The 23,054-nt window shown below is 38.8% G+C and overlaps 2 protein-coding genes across 6 annotated transcripts in view; one reads left to right on the forward strand and one right to left on the reverse strand.

The window, feature by feature from the left end:
• spire1a (spire-type actin nucleation factor 1a) overlaps positions 1-10,111 on the forward strand; it is a 43,710-nt gene extending 33,599 nt beyond the window's left edge. Inside the window, exons 9-18 of one of the 4 annotated variants that reach the window (XM_053637643.1) lie at positions 1,764-1,811; positions 2,288-2,451; positions 2,661-2,754; positions 2,839-2,981; positions 3,937-3,954; positions 4,619-4,756; positions 4,921-4,991; positions 5,764-5,791; positions 5,898-6,043; positions 8,074-10,111. In XM_053637643.1, coding sequence (XP_053493618.1) covers positions 1,764-1,811; positions 2,288-2,451; positions 2,661-2,754; positions 2,839-2,981; positions 3,937-3,954; positions 4,619-4,756; positions 4,921-4,991; positions 5,764-5,791; positions 5,898-6,043; positions 8,074-8,329 — 1,106 coding nt within the window. In that variant the 3' untranslated portion in view covers positions 8,330-10,111. The remainder of the gene's footprint in view (positions 1-1,763; positions 1,812-2,287; positions 2,452-2,660; positions 2,755-2,838; positions 2,982-3,936; positions 3,955-4,618; positions 4,757-4,920; positions 4,992-5,763; positions 5,792-5,897; positions 6,044-8,073) is intronic. The other 3 variants (XM_053637644.1, XM_053637645.1, XM_053637646.1) reach the window with 3 other exon arrangements.
• A 5,692-nt stretch (positions 10,112-15,803) lies between these two features.
• On the reverse strand, positions 15,804-22,886 carry klhl38a (kelch-like family member 38a). 2 transcript variants are annotated; one of them, XM_053638843.1, is made up of 4 exons: positions 20,643-22,886; positions 17,950-19,306; positions 17,749-17,830; positions 15,804-17,671 (listed from the first exon to the last, which is right to left on the reverse strand). In XM_053638843.1, exons 2-4 carry the CDS (start codon positions 19,303-19,305, stop codon positions 17,382-17,384), a joined length of 1,728 nt encoding a protein of 575 aa, XP_053494818.1. In that variant the 5' UTR covers position 19,306; positions 20,643-22,886; the 3' UTR covers positions 15,804-17,381. The 2 variants fall into 2 exon arrangements, with proteins under 2 accessions (XP_053494818.1, XP_053494817.1); XM_053638842.1 differs by having other exon boundaries at positions 17,749-17,854.
• Positions 22,887-23,054: the final 168 nt, after the last annotated feature.

Raw genomic sequence — 23,054 nt, forward strand, 5'->3', positions numbered from 1 at the left:
GCTCAGACCAATCCTGTGACACGTGTGGTCCAATGTTTCTTCAGTTCCCCTCTCAAAATATTACATCCTTCCTGCAAGTTGTTGCATTTTACTGTTTGATGCACAAGATTGGAAGCTTATAACCATGATTTTATTTGATCATTTCCTATACAAGCTCTTATTAAAATTTTTTAGATTAAATAATTAAATAGAGGCATTCCAAAGAGAAATACAACTTGGAAGGAAGTAGCAGAGATTGTTGGCGATCATAGCTAGTACTTTGCTAATCTGCGAATGTGATGAACAGTGAGTGCTCACGGGATAGACTACAAAGACACACAAGTGAAATTTGCGATTGCTAATATGAACATAGAATTAGTATGCAATTTTTATTTTAATTAAAAAGAAAGATAAAGACACACGTTTCTATGGTTTTGCTCTCCAACGGTATAGTTTTATATCAAGTCATAACCCTTACTCTAAAATGAATATCTTTTTAGTAGAGTCGTGTCATGTTTTTAGGTGTTTCGCGTGTAATATCAGTAAAAAGATTAAGTCTGTCTGATTTACTGCTATCACATTTATAAACTATACGGTTGATACAGTTGTAGCAGTCTGGTGTCGCAATGATTTTAAAATATGCTCCGTTGAAGGTGTATATACTGTTAAAAAAAATGCTACGTAGTATTTTTCTTTTGAATCTCAAATTGCTGCATAAATTGTCTTCATTAGTTCCTTAAAGCTGTTACAGTTTTGTAAATGATTTCCAGCCTCAGTATTGCTTTTCTTCTCCTTGTCCTGTAACGCTGGCCTGAACGCTCAGCAATGCGACCACTTAGCATGTCTGTGAGTTTTGACTTCTCAGGTAAAGACGTAGTGTGGCTTCTTTACCCCAGTTTTACCCCCTGATCCTTTAATTGGCACTGTTGTCTTAGACCTCCTGATTTGCTAGTTTTACTGTGTCCCACGCTTTGCTCCTGAAGAGAACAGGAGTAATAATGAGGAAGAGGTCAATGCAGCACACCTATATTACATTATCAGGATTACTCTAACACACTCAACGCATTCAGGTAGTGACTCAAGGCGACTGGACTTAGATTAACTCAATGTTAATCTACAGCCTGGGCTAGAAAGAAATCAGCCCTAGCCTTTACTTCATATGTGTATTTTTTTTCTTACGGCTGCTGGTGGTTGTTTTCGGTTCTGTAAAAGTAAAAAAATAAATAAAAATCCACTTGGAGCCATGTAAGAAGATATGGATAGTAAAAATTATTATTGTTGTTTTTTTTTTTTTGTTTTTTTTTTAAGTTAAAGAGAGGAAGGGCTTAGTTCCGTCATAGCACCCTGCATAAGATGCATTAAAATAACATCACACAGTTACTTTAGCAACAATATGACCTCATATACAACGAAACGTACACATGTGGGAAAGTGTGGCTGCTTACTGTGACTCCTTTCCTCCATCTCCTCTTCTCTGAGTTAATGTAATATTTGGCTCTCACGCCCCACTTCGCACCATCATTTTTATTTATTTTTTTGATGAATTGCTGTTTCTTTGCTGTCCCTCGCTGGACTGCGTTTGCGCTTTCATGTGCTCGCCCAGTGCGTCACGCTGCCCACTCCATGGCGGAATGGCTTAAATCCTTGTGTGTGCAGTGCTTATTTGCTTGAGCCCCCTGTGTGAATGCTCACAAAGCGAGACTGGACAGGTCCGAAAGCGCAGACGGGGAAAGCATGCATGTTGGTGTTTGTGAGATCATATTGAAGAATATGTTCCTTTCTAGGCGCAGGCAAAAGCATCAGCACTCCCCAGGACTTGTTCCGATGCTCAGGTAAAAGATCACGAACACATGCATGAAATTCGAACCGCTTCTGCACACGTACCGGATGGAGTGATGCGAATGTCGCTTTAGTATGGATATGTTTGTGAGCTGTAATCTAAAGCTGTCAAGGCTGAGATGAGTTCAGTGTGAGTTCTTAAGTCATAAGTCAATATTCAGGCATGGGTTTGAATGAATTGTTCCTACTTCTGTGCTGTGAAGGAAATATATTAAAGAAAATATAACTTTCCACAAAATGGAAAATAATAATGGATTCATTCATTTGAGTGAATGTTGATGTGAAGCCTTGCGTCTTTATTGGTTGTGGTTGTATTACAGTGGTGGTGTGAAATGTATGTCTATTGTCAAAAAAAAAAAGTTTATATTATAATGTCAGATTTGTAGCATAGTAAAGAGTAATCAGAAGTAATTTGCTACAACTGCGTCCTTTTCCTGTGTTTGATTTGGTCCCGTCATATCTTGTACAGACACCCCGGGTACACCCAGGAAGAAGATTGCGGTCAGCACACTGGCATTGGCCGATGACACGCCGCCTTCTCCGAACCCTGCTAATGGAGCACAGCCACTCTCACAAAGGAAGAAATTGCTCAAGGCACCAACACTGGCTGAGCTAGAAAGCTCCGACTCTGAAGTGAGTGTGTGAGTCTGTATTTGTGCCGTCTGGCCCAACTAGACAGCTCTGATTGTGAGCCATGACCGATGGAAACACCAAGCTAAAAAGAAGGCAAAATAATGACAGTAGTGTAATTATAATGACAGTAGTGTAATCTTGTGTGTAGCATGGTCTTCTTTGCAGTTAGTAAGGGTAGTGGTGTAATGGACTATGTTCTTGCCTTTAAGGAGGAGTCTAGCACACACAGATCAATCAGCAGCTCCAGCATAACCACTTCCGTGGTGGACGGCACGTCTCCAGATTCTGTCAAGGGCAAAAAGAGTACGATTTCTATATTCACTCTCTACTCTTCAATCTATCTACTACTCCTCCTCTCCGTGTTCATTTCCTTCTGTCTCTCCTCAGCCCCTCCCCGGTTCCTCCCCATATCGTCCACGCCTCAGCCTGACCGCCACATGGCTCCTCACCGGAGGCACTCCATTGAGAAGGAGACCCCGACCAGCGTTCGTCCATTCATACCTCCTTCTCGCCAGAGCTCCAGATCTCTGGTACGTTGCTCTACACGGAGTCGTCACGTTCATACAGATTACGTTATTTATGTTATTTCAGAGAAGGTTATGAGTTGAGTGCAAGAGTCTGGGTTTTCATTTCCAGTATATTCACTTTAATTAAGCTTTAATGAGCTTCTGTTAACGTCACGTCAAAAATCATAATGGGGAAATAAAACGTGACCTCAGTCACTTTGACTGCGGCATCAGTGTTTTTATCAGACAGGCTGGTTTGAGTAATTTACATACTGCTGATCTGATATTAACACAGAATGGTGCGATAAAACATGCGACAGCCAGTAAGTGGCAGTTCTGCAAATGCAAATGCCTTGTTGATGAGAGAGTTCAGGAGGGGAATGACCTGGAAGTTTACAGTAACTCGTATAATATAATATACTCATATAATCTTTCCAACTGTAGTGAGCAGAAAGCCTCTCAGAACGTTCATGTTTAATAAAAACAAAACCTTCACAATGGGTTTAAATCGGAATATAGGTACGGATATTTGCAGCACTAGAGAGATACAGACAGTGACGGTGCTTTACATCCCTTTTATGTAAAGCCGTGAGTAATTTTACGCATTAAAAAAATGCACTTTTAGCACAATTAGTGGAGGCTTGATGAATTTGGATTCCATGTCTTGGAAAGCAGACTTTAGCACATGCTGATGTAGTTGATAGCACAATGCTTACCTATGAAAGTACTGTAAGAGGTAGTGCAGTATTTTCTCTGTATATTACATCGTACGTGGTATTTTTGCACTACACACACCAATGGTCGAAGTGGTGATTAATAAAGGTAAGGTGTATATATGGATAGATTTTGGTCTTATAACATTGCCAATCTCAAACAGATGCCATTTATAGTGACTCCTTATGTAATAGTGCTGATTTTATAGCCATGCCCAGTACATGAGGTTTAATTAAGAATTTTCCTCACTTGCACTGTGTTGTAGCCACCACCGGAGAAGAAGGTAAATCGCACTTCCAGCCTCTTTTCCCCATTACTAACCTTCATACCTTGGTATAATTGCCTCATTATATTTTTCTTTCTTGTGTAAATTATTTTACAATGCAAAATGGTTGCATTTGATCATTTTAGACCACCATTTGGTTTAGCACCTGCTACATGTGTTCGTGTTTCACATTTATGTACCACAGATCTGCACAACAGAAAAACATTGCAATCACTAGATACACCATATAACGCTATTTTTATTATATAAAAATATATATTTATTGAATTTACACAAGGATATGGGGCAAATATAGCATTACAATGCTGTAAAGAAATGTTCAGAGTGTAAACACATGTTTGACGTTAAACATGTGGTGACGGGGTAAATAAAGGATTGTGGGAGCTTAGAAATTGGAACTCGCCATACATTTCCACTCAAAACAATCCAGTTTGTTTATGTATTAATGACGTTGCAACACATAATAACATAACTCAGAAGGAGGTCACATCCTGACTGGGGTTTATGCTGTTATGTCTTTGCATCGCATCCATTTTGTGTTTTGTTTACGAAGCATGTCCTGTGATTTGGTAATCTGGTTTGGGCCGGGGTCTTCACATGTTCACATTCTGTTCTACATGCCAAGATGCTTGTAATGACGTGTGTGTGTCTGTGCGTTTAGGAGGAATTTTGCTACCCGGTGGAGTGTCTGAGTCTGACTGTAGAGGAAGTGATGCATATCAGACAGGTTCTGGTCAAAGCTGAGCTTGAGAAGTTTCAACAGTACAAAGAGGTCTACAATGCCCTGAAGAAAGGAAAGGTGAATTGCTGCGAATACACTGAGACTTATTTAAAGCCAGGTCTCTGGCACTACATAATTATTCTTGACTTGAGAGAATGCTGTTGATGCCTTTCGAATGTTCATAATCTTTTAGGAATGTGAATGAACAAACCCTTTATTTTTGTTCCCCTGTCTGTTCTCAGCTTTGCTTTTCTTGTCGGACAAAGAAGTTCTCCATATTCTCCTGGTCGTACACCTGTCAGTTCTGCAAGAGGTGAACCAAGCTCATGCTCCTTTTCTAGGAATTTATTTCTTCTTTCACTTGGGGGAAAAAAATAAAAATGTCAAATAGTCCCTCCTTGAGCAGTGCCTTGCATACTTATTCACCACATTTCGTAGTGCTACAACCTGGAACTGAAATGGACTAAATTGGTAGTTATTTATTTTCTTTTTACCATTTACACAATTCTACACAATCAAAAAATAAAATTTGTTGGTTGCATAAATATTGACCCCCTGACTTCTGATGCAGAAGATGGGTTGGGGTTGGGGGGGGGATACTTTTTTTCAACTGTCAAATAATATTGGAAAATATATAGAAGTTTGCCCCCACTTCAATATTGTGGGCTATCGTGTAAAGATTCTTGACATATAATCCCAATTAAGTTCATTTCAATTCCAGATTGTAACACTACAGAGTATGGAAAAGTTCAAGGGGGTGTATACTTATGCTCATACTTATACTAAGGCTCTGAATAAACATTAGGCATAAAATATTTTCATATTGCACTAATTGCTATAATTATATATTAGAAACGACATGTTTATCTGTACCTGTCTCATTGAACGTTTTTTTAATCAAGGGTAATTTTGGATGAAAGATCAGAAGTACAATGTGCCATTCTTTAATAAATAAAATGTATTAGTGTTGGCAAATTACTGTGGTATAAGAGAAATATAGCACTTCAGGGCATGCTGTTATTGGAAAATAATCAACCTTACCTTGGTGTTCTATAGGCTTTACTGACCTCTGCTTTATTTTACAGACCTGTGTGTTCACAGTGTTGTAAGAAGGTATGTATGACTCCTGGCTCTTCATGTATGCAATCTTAGTTCAGCTGTCATTATGATACTGCAGTGTGAATATCTGCTAATTCATTACTGCATATCCTTCTATAAGATGAGGCTGCCCTCCAAACCTTATGCCAACCTGCCCATTTACTCTCTCGGACCCACCACCCTGCCCAAGAAGGAAGCTGGAGTCACAGCCCAAGTGGAGAAGCCCTCATCCAACCAGCACAACAGCCAAAAACCCTCCACATCCAGGTTACTTTCACAGAATTTTCTCTTCACCAAAACTCAGAGCTTTGTAATCGTTTTATAATAAGCTTCATCAGAACTTCCAGGGAAACAATTGAAATTCACAATTTTTAAAATTCTATTAAACATGATAATGTGATATTTTCATGTATTTATGATGTTTAGATTCAGGCCCATCTGGTATAAATGGGCTAGAGGGGTTAAGATCTTCCTCTGTTCTAAGAAAAAAAAAAAAAAAAGAAAGAAACAGGTTCAGTTTTTGCCATCCACATTGTTTGTCTTATTTGCTTTGAACAAATTGCTTGAAGTGGATTAATTTTTAGTTTGATGGAACCATAAACAGCACCACCACTAGCAGTCATAAATAAAAGAAAGCACATATGAAATACATATTTAATTCTATCCCAGACTGTAGATTTATTGACTGTTGTGACCCCTATATTTAGCATGTATTTAGGGCTTATTCACTTGAGCCCACTTTGTTGTCACATTCCTAACATGTACAAAGTAACATTTTATCGATAATTCATTTTTTCAAATGGGCCCCCCCCCAAAAAAAATTCCCTTGGAGGAGAAAATAGAAGTGAGCTAAGTGAACTAAGCATATATTGTGCAGTCAAAGCACAAAGTACAGAATAGTATGTTCTGTATGGTTTGAATAAAAGCTGGTTAACAGAAATCACAGCTTTTCTGTTTAATGTGCATGATTGCAGACTTCAAAGACCTGGCTTAAAAAAGTTTAGGAAACACAAATGGTGCTGTGTAATAGTTTTATGCCAGTGATGAGACTCCATGCTAATGGTTTCATATTATTAACCGTGAGTTACCGATTGGTAGTAAAATTTATTTTACCTTTCCCATTCAATATCACTACCAGCCGTCACAGTTTATACTGGATTATGCTCGTCATTTCAGCCTGACAGTAAAAATGAATTATAAAGTTCTAAAAAGGGTCTTTATAAATATAAAACTATGATTTTTAGACGTTATATTTACGCTCCCAATGGTGCACTCACTTGTTTCACGATGAGGAGCTCCCAAACCCTCTACTCCATGAATTACATTTATATCAAAAAATGTTTTGATGGATTTTTATTACTTGAAGAAGTAATAACAATGTGCAGTGGTGGAAAGCATGATATAGTCAGAAATAACACAATGTATGAGATTACAATTCTAATTACCACATTTTCTAGACTATAAGTTCCAGAGTTTTCGTTTGCCACCTAGTAAGCATGTAAAAGATATAGCTTATGGAAAGGAATTACAGTTGTAAAAAGTAATGTGGATGGATTTACTCACTCATAATACATACAAAAAATAGTTCCAAACATGTTTTGGGTGAAGTATCTTTTTAATTCTTTCTCTTGAATTTTTTATCTTTCTTTTGTAGCATAAAGTTTAGAAAATAAGGTGCAATTGCAAAGTGTCTGAAAATAGAACAATTTTTCTAACTTTGAATGCGGAAAAAATGTAAATATACTACTAGAGAAGCCTGGTGGTTTTTCTTTTTGGCTATGTAGGCCTGTTTCAATTCAATTCATGAATGCACATACCACAGTTTTGTTATCGCATGTTGTTGCCATATGGCAACAATTACATTTTACCATTTAACAGACTACTCAAAATATATAAACTTGTTCAAATGACAAGTTTTTCCTTTAAGTAGTTTTGCCTAAATATTGAAAAATTAATCAAATGTTGAGAGCCCTCTGAAGATGACCATTAGCATGCCATGTGATTGCAGAAAAGGAAGTGCAAACAGCACTTTCTGGTCATGTGACATAGCATTTTTTTTTATGTCATGTCAAAGTTTTACATAGGAAAATAGTAGTTTTGTATCAAAAATATTGGAGATAAATTAATTGTTGCCATATGGCAACACCATGCAACAAAGGGTTAATCATGAGAAGAAATGTTAGCTATATTGCTACAAATTGTCACGTAACAATGGGCCATCTGTTGAGTGAAGAGAATATGTGGGTTGACGGTGTGAAGGTAGCGGATTTGGTTATAACTTGCCTCAATCTTTGCAGACTGTCTAAGTACGGGGAGTACACCACCTCTAAAGATGAAGTGGAGTTGCCAAAGGAGATGACCGAGGACTGGAGCACCATGGAGGTATGCGTGGACTGCAAGAAGTTCATCCACGACATCATCTGCTCCAGCAAACGCAGCTTATCCGTGGCTAGCACACGATCCCGTCTGAAGCGCAAAACCCAGTCCTTCTACAGGTCTCCCTCCAGATCCCGCGATTTTCGTCCCTCAGAACGGACCATCAACGAAGTGTAGGAGGAAGCTCTGACTTTGTGGCGGCCATGTTAGCCAATACTTTTCACTTAACAAGATGGTGGAGACTCTGTGGACTGGTGCAGCCATTTATTCATGCTGTTTAGTCTTGGAGAATGACTGACTGTGTTACTTGGGACAGTCTAAGATGCTGATCAGGTGTTAAGATGGGACTTGTGTATGACGGCGGTCAAAACAGTATCTTAAGTAATATCTGTAGTTTATCTTCAGTGCAAAACGTAGCAGGAAGAATGAGCTCCAGTGCTTTCCTGCTGTCCTATATGTCATCCTGTGGCTCTGGGGATCATTTTTCTGTCCCTGTTAATGAATGTCTAAACAAAGTGTTGGCATTTCTAATGGTTTGGCCCAGCTATCCAGTTCATCCTGTCTATTTAGTCTGATTTCATCATGGAGAATGTCTTCCACGTCTAGGATGAAGACTAGATGGTGTGATGGCTACTGTATTACCAAATCAAAAGGAATATAATCAAAAGATTGATCGTTTCTTAGTTTCCTTTTCCAAAGGTGGCTGAAAGAATGATTTCTGTCCTTCCTTAACTGCACCAGCCCTGCCCCCCCCCTGTCTCAGGAAAAGGAAAATGTGAAGTTAAATTATGGCAGTGTAGCTTACCAAAGGCTTCATAGCCCCTTTTTACCAGCTTTTTTTCATATTCATATTCCAGTTGTGCATGTGTGGGAGAAAAAGGTACAGAATGAGACCTGAATGTATATTTTTATTAGAGAGAGAACCATACAGTGGTATGTAAATAGTATGCTTAAGGTTCAGTCCAGACATGTAAATAATGTTTATTTCCCTGACTCAGGAATAAATGAAGTAGATAGACAGACAGACAGGCAGACAGACCTGGGTCTCAGTAGTCTGCCCTCCTTTGCCCATTTACTGACCAAATGCTTTTCTCCTCATTTGGTGTTTGTTTAAACTGCTGCTTTGTTAGTCAAACAGTTTGATAACTGCAAAAAAAAAAAAAATCTTTCAGGATATCTATTTTTTACTTTGGTTTAATTATGGTGTTAAAGACTTTAGTAAAAACAAAAAAGTGAGCAAATTCATTTCCCATCCTCAGCTTCTTAACATTTTCTAGGGATTTGGATGAAGCTTCTTAAGGAAGAGCTTGCTTGTGCCAAAATAACTCTCTACAATCTGAACTTTGTGTTTTGGACCTGCTGTACAGAGTAAATATCATATGCTGAAGCTGTGATCATGCAATAGGAGATACATTTAGCAATCTGATCTATCGAATATATTATCTTGTAATCTCTCATACCTTTGTTAATATAGTTTTAAAATAATATTAATTTAATTAATATAATTGTTGTAATTATTTTCATGGTCAAATAATTGTGCCATGTGTTCACAGAATGCACTTTCACATCACAGCAAATGCTGTTTGTTGTATTCCTTTTTTTTTTTTTTTCTTTTTTTTTTTTTTTTTTTTTAAATAAATAAACCTTACCATGTTACTTTTCCAAACTCGTTCAGTCACTCAGCTTGGTGTGAAGCTGTTCGGTCAGGCGTGAGCAGCTTAAAAAGTTAGCCTTTAGGTATTTTCCTTTCCCTTTCATCCCTTAAACATGCATGCAGAACAAAAACTGCACCAGTCACATGTTCTGTTGGCTGAACGGTGTACGGACGTTCCAGACTGTCGGTTCATTCACTGTATTGCCTCTCTGTAAAAGATGAACAACGTGCATGTAAAAACTATGGTCCTCAACTGAAAAAAAAGTGACTCGGATGATGATACCGTAATAAACATATTTCATGTAGTGGCTTGGGAATTTTTTTTTTTTTTTTTAGCGGGGGATGGACTTCATCTTGTGTATGTAGTTATGTTACTGCCAGAAATTAAAAGCACAAAAATGAAGTCAGTGAGCAGCATCAGTTAAAAATACACGAGTGCTCTACAATGTGTAATAAATCCTTGTGCATTATGGATGTGACCGAATGCAAATACATTATTCTGAATGAACAGATACAAATACAGATATGAATATGAGGCATACTTTGTTCTGCTTTTTTTGTTGTTGTTGTTTAAAGCTTGCCAGAAATGTTCACTGGGCAGCTGGTTGAGTCGTGCAAGGTTTTTACTTTCAGGGGCTTAGTGGTAGGGTTCATATTTAATTTAACCTTCATAATTAACCTTCAAGTTAGATCACACCTATGTCAAGTTTCATCTGAACACAGCCAGATTGGTTCAAGCTGACAGGAAAGCTACAGTAACTCAAATAACCACTCTTTACAACCGTGCTGAGCTGAAAAACATCTCGAAACACAACATGCTGAACCTTGAGGTGGATGGGCTATAGCTTCCATTCCTATCAGCCAGGAACGGGAATCTGAGGCTACAGCGGGTATAGAATCACCGAAACTGGACAGTCACCTCGCAGTGAAGGGGATTCTTTGCTTGCTTTGTTCTTTGTATTGCAGTTCCAGGTGCAGCAATATCCATGCTTTTAACCCGCAACAAAGTCTTATCGCCCAGTATATAGTAAGAAGCGCTTAAACAACAAAAAGCCACCCCAACGTCAAAGTTTGCTGGTTCTGTAACCACTCATTGTGTAACTTTTTGATATCTGGTCTGGACTGTGGACTGTAGCTGGATGGACCTGTCTAGTAAAAGTAATTAAATAATAGTAATTAAAATGATGCAGTTTATAGTCATTCATATCCTAAAAAAAAATTATTTTCTATTTATAGGGTTGTAATATTTCAAATGTGAGGGTTGTTTTTAGTATAAACATTTGATCCTTAATAACTGACGTGTTTTGTGCTACAAACTTCTTTTAACGATGTTTAAAAGTCGAAGTAGTAAAGACTCGCCATAAATATTTATAAACAACTATAATGCTAGTCATGATGGTCTGTGAATGTTGTAACTGGGATTTTAAATGTCAGGGAGTTTCACATGGTTTGGTAGCCACCTTGATTTACTTTTACTATACAAAAGGTGATTTCACATCAGCATTTCCATGTTTTGCATTTGCATTTAATTGTTCTTTTATCTTTGTTCGTACCTTTTAATGGTGACCCACTGTTGCCTCTTTATCTCAGAGAGCTTTGCATTTAATTCCAATGTAAGGTTTTTTTCTAATATTTACAAAAGCCAACGAGCTCCAACTCAGGAAAGATGTTACATCACTGAATAGATCATGTTTTTTGGAAGTCCTTCAGTGAGTGGTGTGCAACTGCTTTTGCATTTGGAGGTCACTACCCACTGATATATTATCTTATTGGAATATAATTATGAATTACAATTTAATTGATCTGTTTGCCATGCAAAAGTTATTAAATACACAGGTAGATGTTGAACTGCTATGGCACTACTGCCTGTCACATCTCCTCTAGTGCCCATAGGATTTCCCCGCTCTTCCTTCAGTCTTGCCAACAAGCCTAACGCAACCAAAACCATACAGCCTCTCCAGTTACTAAGGCTGTAGCGAGCCCCACTGGCACCTTTAATGCATGCTTAGTGCCACTGGTTCTATATGGTTTCCTCCTGTTACACCTAATACCACTCAGGTATGTTTGCCTAACACAACCAGAGCCATACAGACCTTCCCATTGACCAAGGCTGTGACCAGCCCCAGTGGCACTGTTAATGCATGCTCGGCTGTAGGGTCGTCAGCTGGGTACCACCGCTCAACAGTGTTTTGCTCCTTTATACCCGGAACTTGTCCTGGTGGCGGAGCAGTGGAATATAGTTATAGTGTCACTTAGGAAAAACTTTTTTGGTGGAGGTGTTCTGGGGTTGGGGTTTACAGTCTGACAGTTAAGATTTTCTGGCAGACAGATTTGGATGAGTTTCTTAGCATCATTACACAACATTGTGTGGGCCACCAGTGGGACATCACACATTCCTTTCTTATAGCGGATTCTCCAGTTGTGTTGTGTATTTTTGCAGTGATGAAGCGCCATCTAGAGTTGGATTGTGATTATTCCTCCAACCTAATTTCTTAACATATTAAAGGCAAACCATGCTTCAGCATTTTAACCATCAGTGGTGCAGAACACCAGTCACCTAGTATTTATGGGTTAATACTAAGTGAGTTGATTTGTTGCTTTTGGAACTATTATCATGTGTTCTAACTATTATTTGTTCCTGCTTACTCTGTGTGGCAGTTAATTTAGCACACGATTATATGCTTTTTCATTAGTCTGCATGTATAAATAAAATCTAAGACCCACCAACCAAAGCAAACAAAAAATGACAAGGACCTATGATTTGTTCAAATTAAACATTGTTATTGTTACTGCATGTCTGCTTTCTTTCTGTAGCATTGGACAGCTCGGACTGTGCACGCTGTACTTTAAAGCCAATTCACTGTTTCTTTGGGCAGGTATTTTCTGTACAAGTAATTAGGTTTTTTTTTAAGATGACCACCCTGGCTTTCTTGTTGATTACAGTACATCTCAGTGTGATAATGAACTAATAAACAATGGTAAGGGTAATGAAAAGCAACTTGAGTCAGCATTGATTATTGAGTGCCAGAACAAAATCTTGAAGTGAAATATGATCCAGTAGTTGAATGAATGAATACCACTGTCATAGCGCCATCATAGAGCAATATGGAACTATGTACATAGCATATAGTGATTATGGTTAGAGCCACAGGTATCCTGTCCTCCAAAGCTGAGGATAGCTTCCCCTCATCTAATCCTCCATATTTTCATGTTTTGAGCATTTTTTTTTTTTTTTTTTTTTGCATCTTAGACAGATGGCTCTTCTACAACCAAAGAGACCCATGGGGCATATGATGGTGACAGGAAAGCTTTACAGCCAAAGACCTCACTCACTGGCAGTGACTCCATCACTTTGTTCTTTCTAAGATAAAGGTGTGATAGAAAATATAGACCCCACATTTTAAAACAAGAGAATCCACTAGATGTACTGTACTTGTTTGTTCAGAGAAAGGGCAGTGGTTTTCATCCAATTTTAAGTTCCTAAGGTTCCTAAACCCTTCCTTTTCGTATGCTAAGGGAGTCAGTTGTAGTTCTTGTCATACAACCACAGGACTGGTTCAAGTCAGTGGATCTGCACAACATTTATTTCCATCTCCCCATCAGCCCACAACAAGGATAATAATGTCTGCCTTCAAAGTACAGGAGTCCTATCTTTCACACTCTCCCTGTTTTTGAGATGTATGCCTCATCTCCCCTGAGCACCAGAGGAATCAAGGTACTACTGTATTTGGACAACTCTCTGCTATGTACCCTCAACAAGGAGCAGGCCTACTTGCATACACTATGGCACTCTTATAGTGAACTGAGAAACAAACACCCTAACACACAAAACACAAAGTAGACCACACAATTAATATAAGTCTAGATACACTGAGAATGCTAGCCACTCCATCTCAGTATGAGGTAGATAATATGCTTGTCAATCAGACTGAGCCAAGTAACCACATGTGGTGATGACTTCTGCTGAGGATGCTAGGACTGACAATGTAGCTGCAGTGGTCAATGTACTAGGCTTGCTGGAGCTATGGGGTATTCAGAAGTGGATTATCAGCTTATGGCTGGATGCCAAATGGAAAGGTGTCGGAGGGAGAGGAGCCCAAACGTTACCTTTCTGGAGACACATTTCTAGAGAAGATTCCTAACAAAAGGAGACCACTTGGGAGTGATGTCTCATTCAAAGCAGATAATTACCAAGGAGGCTTCCCTTACAGGCAGGGGAGCAGCATGATGACACAAGGGCACAGGAGGCATGTGGACTATTCCCCTCAAATCCTCTCCCCCCTGGTGCAAGTTTAGAGCACATCAACTAGCTGGAATTCATGGTGGTCCATCAAGTTCTTCTGACCAGGTTTTCGACATAGCCACGTGTTGCACTGCTCAGACATCGTTGTGACGGTCAATTATATTGACCATCAGTGTGGAACAAGGTCGAGTGGCAGTTAGGAGGGGTGAAATAGTCCACTATTTTCATATGTAACTATAGGTTTTATGAACCCTGGATAACCACCAGGTGTGTCATTCAGATCTGGCGCAGACTTAACAAGAAGGTTCCAGGGAAAGATGACTGTATTACAGTTGTGGTAATTACAAATACTGTCATACATCACCGTGTGACTTGCCTGGAAGGTTTAAGCATGCATGTGCATGTGAGTTATTCAGGGGATTTATAACAGTGAGTTATTCAGGGGATTCAAAAATAACTATATGTACTGTAACTTGCGTTTGAGTCTCACATCCTGGTACAGTAGATAAATTAGGGTTAAATAGGGTAATGTCTGACATCTAAATGTTTAATTTTTTTTTTTTAAAAATCAACATTGCTTTTACAAATCTTTGGTATTTATACCATTTGGGAAGTTCCCAAGACCAAGAACAAGGTGAGATGAGAGGCCTAAAATGGTCAGAAATAAGATTTGTAATTGTAATGGAATACTAGAATACTATTTAATACAAAATACAATAGCATCAAATCAATATATGTTAAAATTCTAATTCAATGGCCTCATCTTGCTTTGTCTTATTACCTAAATCCAGTCCTATATCTCCATCATCCAGCACAGTTTTAGGGTTTACCTGATCTAGCACAACTCAGAAGGTAATTATTAAGCCTTCCTTGAGCTGGATCAGGAATGCTAAAGCAGGGAAATCGTTCAGAGTCGTGGCCCCCCAGGACTGTAGCCCCCGATCTAAATGAATTACATCACAGTGCAGTACATTTCAATGCACTGGATCTTTTGAAGCTACGACTAGACACAACAAGAGTAGATTAGTCCTAACATAAATGACAAACAATCAGCCATATAGACTATAAAGCAATAGTTTATAAACAGGTTTAGGAGGACCAGAGCCATACAAAGAATTGTGTTTTGTCTCTTCTAACACACAAAACTTAGCTTATGAAAACATTCAGTGAGGTGTTTCCACCTTCAGAAAACATTTCAGCGAGTACTTTAACTGTCTTGTGGGCTGTAAAGCAGGCCAAAGGTTTGAATGTAATTCGAGGAGTAATTTGATGCAACATGCACCATGTCATTTCATGTGAGGAGAGTGCAGTGCTAAGAATAACCATTTGTCCATTAGGTGACTCCTGCTGGTTCTTCACATGCTTAACAAGCCTCTGGAAATTGTTATCTGCTCTCAAATGAAATAAGTACATGTATACAAATGAGTTATGCAATTTATTTCAGAAAAACTGAATGAGGCCAATGAAGAAAAGTGAATGTATCTGCAAAGAGGGGAGCATCTAGCAGAGTAGAGCTAATAACATAACGCTAACGCTAGAGCTCCTTAAATCTGATTTTTGGTTTGAGATCTGAAAAATGGGTACTAAACTGTTCTGCTGGGGAATTATCCTCAATATACGTTTAGTGTATATATATATATATATATATATATATATATATATATATATATATATATATATATATACATATATATATATATATATATTTATTAGAAAGGTATATAGTTAAGCTTTACGGTATGGAATCTTTTTAAAGATACACTATATCCACATTTCCAAGTGAAAGATACATAAGAAAAAAAAAACCCCAAACATAACCCAGTGAAAAGACAATGTACAGTTTAGTACCCTTTTTACTGACAGCTGGCGTGTATTCACAGCGGCATGTCATTAAGTGTTCCATGTCTTGAGTTTCCTCCATAGTCATGTCTAATTCCATTTCAGTGCCTGGAAACATGAGTCAGCCAGCACATTAAGTGTTGAAGAGAAATGTAATACAGCATATGTTATGAACAGTAACACTCTGATGTGTTAAAATTGCATAACTGTAAATACTAAACTGTCTGCACTTATTCAGATTGCTTTTCTTAAAGCAAGTCCATTAATATGATTATTTAAATCAGGAATGACATTCGTGGCAGTGTAAGCAGGCACAACAGTAGTTTGGTTTCATGCATCTGAAAGAGTAGCGGATAGAAAATTTGCAATACAAAACATTTGCATAGGAGTTTGCATGACTACAACAAGCATACAAGCACTATCTGAGCTTGAAGTGTATATGAGAAAAATATCATAATGCTTGGAGCTAAGGTCAGCACTGAGGTTCAGCTTGACACCAACTGTGTAGATTTTGGATTTTGTCTTGTTTAGTCTGTAATATTCTAATTTACAATTAGAATATTATTGTATTGTCTAAAATCCCCACACAGACAGAGAACAGAGTTAAGTTGAACTTGTATAAGTCACTATATATGTAATATAATAAATCACCTTTTTGTTAATCAAAAACCTATTTCTTACTTCATTGCTACTCTACAGATATTTGCACTCACAGGTTTCTGGACATGCAGTAAACATTTCTCATCAAAAGCAGCACTAAAAAAAAAAAAATTAATTCAAGTCATATTGATAAATATCTTCACAGAACTATGGTCTAGTGCTTTTTATGAATTTTTTTTGCAGCAACTTTGAACTCAGAAGATAAGGCCTTCTTCTTAAGTAAACAAAACGTTTTGCAGTGAACTGAAGGCATGAAAGTACACGCAAGTGCAGCACTTCAGCGGTTTTTCTTTTTCTCAGTTTCTCTTTTTCGGACTTAGCAAAGTGTTAGTAATTGAGCTGCTCACGGTTTCCCCTTTAGATCTGAAGGAATGTGTCTTCATAAAGTGACTTTAAATGGGCTACTGTTAGGCATTACAGTATACTACAAAGTGCGAAGATAATTGTGTTTTCCACAGGGATATGTCCTGTGTTTGTGGATTCTAAATATTTATCTTGAGTATACTGACAATAATAGTAGTGATTCTGGCCAATATGTGATGGTAAGATGGTGATAGAAAGCTCTTGAATGAGTGATGTTGGGTCACATATGTTGCACAGACAACTGCTGTTGTGATCTGGGCTCCTGAGCACGCTCCCAGGGCTCCACTGCAAAAACCTCCACAAATCCGGTTAAATATTCTTTGACGGAATACACTGCATACCATCCAAGCCACAAATGAGACATTCTGCAAAGCAACATAAGCTTTCTCAGATGGACAAGAGTCTCACTTGTGGTCCTGTACATGAAGCCAACCAGATGCCCAAGTATTGGATTGATCCAATTTCGTCAGTCACGGTGGATTGGGTCGATTGGAGACGCAGACCAGGGCCAGAGACCCATGGTCAAATAGCTTGTATGGTAAAGACCCTTTAGACGTCCAGACATCGGTTTTAGGGTCATAGCACTCAAAGCAATCAGAGTCCTCAATGATATCATGGCTGTTGAGGAAGCGCCCTCCTGTCACGTAGAGCTTGTTGTTGATCACAGTCGCTGAGTGATGCATCCTCCTTTCCCTCATGTTCTCACATTTAACAAACTTGTTGGCTTTGGTGTCATAAGCAATCATCCTTCTTGTGTACCCTTTATTGGACAAAAAATCAATTCAGTAAAAGCTACCCTTGTTTATAATTGTGCAATACAATTTGTACCAAGCTCACCTCCAATGATGTAAATCTTGTCTTCTATGACAGCGGCAGGTGCACAGACATTCTTTACTGTCCTGGTTTCCATTCTTAACCACTGGTTGCGTGAAATGTGATAAACCTTGTAATGGTAAATGATATTTGACTTTATAAAAGAAATGAAATCAGACCATGATTTAGAGCATATAAGTAAATTCTACCTTAAAAGTTAATTACCTGTATCAATCTCACTGGATTCTGCATGGAGTCCTCCCCTCCGAACACATAGATTCTCTGGTCATTGGCAGCCACTGCAGGATGGAGCACTGCTATTGGCATTGGGGACATAGGTTCCCACTGGTTGAACATGCTGTTGTAGCGCTCCACGGTGTTAGAGATCTGTTTATCGGCCCCTATGCCTCCAAGAACGAAGATGAAGTGCAGGTAAGACACACTCTGATGGGCATAACGCGGTTCAAGCATGGGTTCGGCCGTCCTCCACTGGTTGGTCTTAAGTGAGAGGGTATAGACTGTGGCACTAACTGTGCTGTCTCCCGATGCCAAGCTGAGGCTGAGACCTCCAACAACATACAGAATACTATGTATGCAGACATAAGCGGCCTTGTACAAGCGCAAGGGCAACTTGGCCAGCCACTGCCAGCGCTGCGTACGTTCATCATAGAGCAGTGCCTCTCGAGATGTCTGCTCATTGTTCTTGCGACCCCCTACAACAACTAAAGTCTCCCGGCAGGTGTAACGACGAGGTGTGGTCCAGAGAGGCTTTAGCTCACGTGTGCATTTGGTGCTAACAGAAAACATCAGCCGCCGCACTGACTCAATGATCTCTGTGCAAAGGGTGGAGGACTGGACAAGTGGATCATTGGCTATGAACTGGAAGAGGTATGTAGGATGGATATACCGCAAGCGTACCTTCTTGAAGAGATCATGGATGGCACCACGCCGAGAAAAAGGATCATGGTGGATCCAGGCCAAGAGTGTTTCGAACACCTGTTCTTCCTCAGCACAAAGCCTGTCATCCTCCAGGTAACACATTAGCTCAGGCAGCGTGAGTTCACAAAAGTCCTCTGAGGCAGCCACGTCTGAGAAACAGCGCACAGCCATCTCCTTTGCCCGCTCTCTCAAGCTCTCACAGTGCAGGATCTCTGAGAGGCGGATCATGCTCAAGCAATTGTCTGGGTTCAGCTGCTTCTGCAAGAAGGCTGAGCAGGCCTCAAAAAGCCTTGTGTACTGCAGCATGGATGCAGCTTGCATCAGAGGCAGCACTATTTCCATGCTTATTGTAATGGTTCCAGTATAGATGTAGTCTACAATACCACTCAAGATCTCAGAGCTGATGCCTTTCAGATCCACTCTAGTCTGGCTGCTCTCACGGAAATTGCTGCAGAACATGGCATGGAAGTAAGGACTGCTAGAGACCAGAACGTTCCTGTGGCATGGGATCTCCAAATCTTCAGTGCAGAGGAGCATGTCGGTGAAGATCTGCTCATGCCTTAGGCAGTTCAGCTGGCACAACATTTGGGCTGGGAGTTCTTGGTCTTTGAATGGAAGGTGCTCAAGGGATGAATAGGCCATTCTGAATGAGAGACAGAGTAAGATAAATTACATTTACATTTACTCATTTGGCAGATACTTTTATCTAAAGTGACTTACAATCAGGTCTTGTGAAAGGACCCAAAAGTGGCACTTTGTTGGTGTTGGGTTCTAACCTCACAACCTTATGTTCATTAGCCTATGACATCCTGATATGGCACTTAGAAGTTTAGCTAAGTACTTGTGCAGCCAATGAACCAGATATAGTATTTTCCTTGCCTGGTCCTGCATGTAAGGTATTATTTTCTCCTCTAAATCATCAACATTCATGTAATGCTTGTAGGCCACTGTTTCTTAAAAAAAACGATTTTAACAAGGCGGATATGTCACATTCCAGCTGTGTCCAAACCCTCACTGGGTTTGACCTTGACAGTCCCACTGTTTGAACGAGGGCATTTAGTGAAGCTATTATTGGCATTGAGTTGTCCATTTGCCCCAGAGACAGCTACCAACTTTAATTCCCCCCATATCACACAAGCCATGCTGGCTGTTATTTTAAGAGGTTAATCATTATTGGGTATTATTAACTACCATTACTAAGAGTGTGACGACAGAGAATGACCAATGGCATTCCCCAGCCTTGTCATAGAAAGAAAAAAAAAATCAAATGACAATTACTATTTAAACAACGTTTTCAAATGCATTCTTAAAGTAGTAAAGTAGTGTTTTCTGGTGTAAAAGGTAGGAATCATAATGTAGCAATCCACTTTTAAATGGCTTGAATATAACATTGTAGAAAGCAAAAACCTAATTAACACATGTAGTGTTTACTTAACACCTACAGTGCTCAAATAAGTCCACAAATGAACACTGTGAGAATTAAATTAACGCTGGGGAATTTGCACTTCATGAGCAAAGCCATCAGATCCCATCAGTGAATTGTGGTGGGGTACAAATATTTTGTGTAATATAATATAATGCAAGAAATTAAAGTATTGTCTCTGACAGATAGATAAAACAATAAAGCAAACAACAGAGAGGTTCATTAATGGAGCAAATCCCTTTCTAAACAACAAATTAAGATTTTTTACTAAAAAAAAAAAAAAAAACTTTAGTTAAAATAAATTGAAGTCACATTGAGTTTCCCTAGTAAAAGTAGTATAATTAGGACCCTATTATAAATGGACCTACATGAATTAATACAAAGGACTAAAATTAATATTATTATAAATCAATTCAGATTACTTAAATAACGCTTCTTGCAAATAATTTACAGTAAAATAGGATTTAAGAGCTAAATTGAAGGCAATGATTAAATTGGCCAGATTAAAACTGTCTTCAGCATCAGCCTAATAAACCCATGTGCGATGTACGCTTACCTTGTCTGTTCTAAAGGATCTGGTCAAAATCGGTTACGGTTCAGCCTCATTCATGGGCTAAAACAGCTCTCCCTGTAACTCTTAGCAAATAAAGATAATGGCAGACAGACATAGACATAGAGAAAGCTTCAGTGAGTGGTCATGTTAAGAGCTTGCCACGAGGTTGCTGCATACAGTCCAGGTTCCCAGAATAGTTTTGGAGACTAGATTCGTCCGTGCCTTTGACCCTCTCCTTGTTTGTTCCCACACTGGTTAGCCATACACCATGTGCTTTGTATGTTTACTATTACGGGGACCGAGGGTTTAGCTTAGACCGGGGACCATCAACAAGGTTCAGGGGTTTGTTAACGCCCCTCGATGATCTTGTGTAACTCAGGAAGCTGGTAAATATAGAGATGTGCTGATGGCTGGGCTGAGTTGGGGGAACAGCTGAGCATATAGGCCTGGTTACCTCGGTTTGCCTCAGAGTGGGGAGGTGAGGAGGACCACAACGGGTTGCCATTCACCTGCTACTCATCACTCTAGGGACAGGAATAAAAAATCATGTTGGACTCTAATGAGAGGTTTGCATTAATGCCAAAGATTGTCGTTACCTTAATGTAGAACTTTGATGTGGAGGAATGCTTGTATAGACCAAGAGAATAAATGGCATTCAAAGTTATCTCTCGTGCACCTGCTCTCTCTGAAGCTCCTTCCCAGCCCCAGGGTCCAACAATCTACTAAAGGATGAAAAGGTTTCAGAGCAGAAAGAAAACTAACTGACTATTTGACTTGCTGAGGTTGCAGAGGCAAGACCTTTGAAAGAAAACAGGCTTTAGGCAGATGCTAAAGGTGATGAAATTTATGTGACATTGTAAATGAAAAATTAAATAAAAGTACAGAAAAAAAAAAAATCATTTTTCAACATTGAATTTAAGCAAGCATTTGTCTGATGATTAAAAAAATGTGTTAACCCAAAGCAGGCACCAATATTTCATTTAATAATGTTTCTTTACTGTTAAGGACTACAGTTTGCTCTTAAATGAGTAATAATGTTGAAAGTAAAGATTTTATTTGTACAGAATTAGCAAATACACAAAATGTGATTAACTAACATCCATGCTAATGGATGAATGAAGACATTAAGCAGATTCTAATGATTTACTTAATTTACTTTCAATCTATAAATTGGGCCCTAGGATCGTATTGTCAAAGTGACCTCATTAGTTAATGGCAGCATATCACTGAAAACAAAGGAAAAAAAGAATGACAGAACTTACTTTTCTTCTCCCCATGATCTTTAGGAAATCTGGGTGATGCAACTTCCTGTGGAATATTCCAAATATTTCATAGGGCTGAATATGTTCAGGTAACAGGGAGTAAGGTAAGAGTGTTGTGGGACACTAAAATGTACAATTTTCCTAAGCTATAATAGATGACTCATGGAAAAGGGTGTTAAATATTAAGATATTGGATCATTTGAATCATTATATTTCAAAGTAAATTGTAGTTATAGTGGGCTGGGACAGGAAAAGAGTGTTGCTGTAGAAAGATCTTAAGTCATTTATCTGAAAAATGCAGATATTTTGTTGTGAAGGACACTTTACGTATGTTTAAAGTTCCTTTTACCTTTACCCACATATTTATAAATGCAATACCAGTGAGACAACATATGACACTCTACCATAGGGTTAGGGTTAGGGTGTGTATGTATTATCCCCTAGGGTGTGTATGTATTATCGACTCACGCTCTAATACTGTGATGTGAGTTAACTGAGTGTTATCTGATTATGAGCGGCAGATGGGGCTTTGGCTTGAATACTCCTATCATCAGTTGTACTGAGGGACATGATAAGTTAGTGCCATGTTGATTTTGCTGCACAGGGAAAGCCAAACATGTAGAAAGATTGAATATCATTAGGCTAGAAGTGTGTGTAAGATAATCATCTGCAGGAATGCACTTCCACTTTACACCCACACAGAATGCACTGGCTAGGCTTACTTAAAGGAGCAATTCACCATGAATGTTTTACGTGTTAATCTTTATAATTAACATGGGGTCTAAAATGGGGTCTTAATTTCCTGAGTTGTCTGTTTTGGTTTAAACTTCTTTCATCTTTCACCATAGTGGTCTGATAGTGGTGCCTGTGGGAATTATGCTGCATTCGACTAGAGGCTGGAGCTTAATTCCTGACCCTCTTCAACTTGGAATTCCTTCTCTGGAACTTGGGATTGTCTCCTCAACCTTGAGTTCCCCGAAATTCAGCAAGCGATGTCAAATCAACATGGCTGCACACAGCATCAGTAAACAAAGTAGCATGTCTTACCTTTAAATGAGTTATACTATACTGTATATTTACATTTACATTTACATTTATTCATTTAGCAGACGCTTTTATCCAAAGCGACTTACAAATGAGGAAATACAAGCAA

Source organism: Ictalurus furcatus, chromosome 12 (assembly GCF_023375685.1).
Source record: "Ictalurus furcatus strain D&B chromosome 12, Billie_1.0, whole genome shotgun sequence".
Taxonomy (NCBI): domain Eukaryota; kingdom Metazoa; phylum Chordata; class Actinopteri; order Siluriformes; family Ictaluridae; genus Ictalurus; species Ictalurus furcatus.

Excerpts from the sequence above, each read along its gene's own strand:
- klhl38a (XM_053638842.1), bottom strand. The coding sequence starts at position 19,305 with ATGGCCTATTCATCCCTTGAGCACCTTCCATTCAAAGACCAAGAACTC. Across the intron at positions 17,855-17,949 it reads ATCCAGTGAGATTGATACAG|GTTTATCACATTTCACGCAA; the intron begins GTAATTAACTTT and ends TACCATTACAAG. Across the intron at positions 17,672-17,748 it reads CAAGATTTACATCATTGGAG|GGTACACAAGAAGGATGATT; the intron begins GTGAGCTTGGTA and ends TGTCCAATAAAG.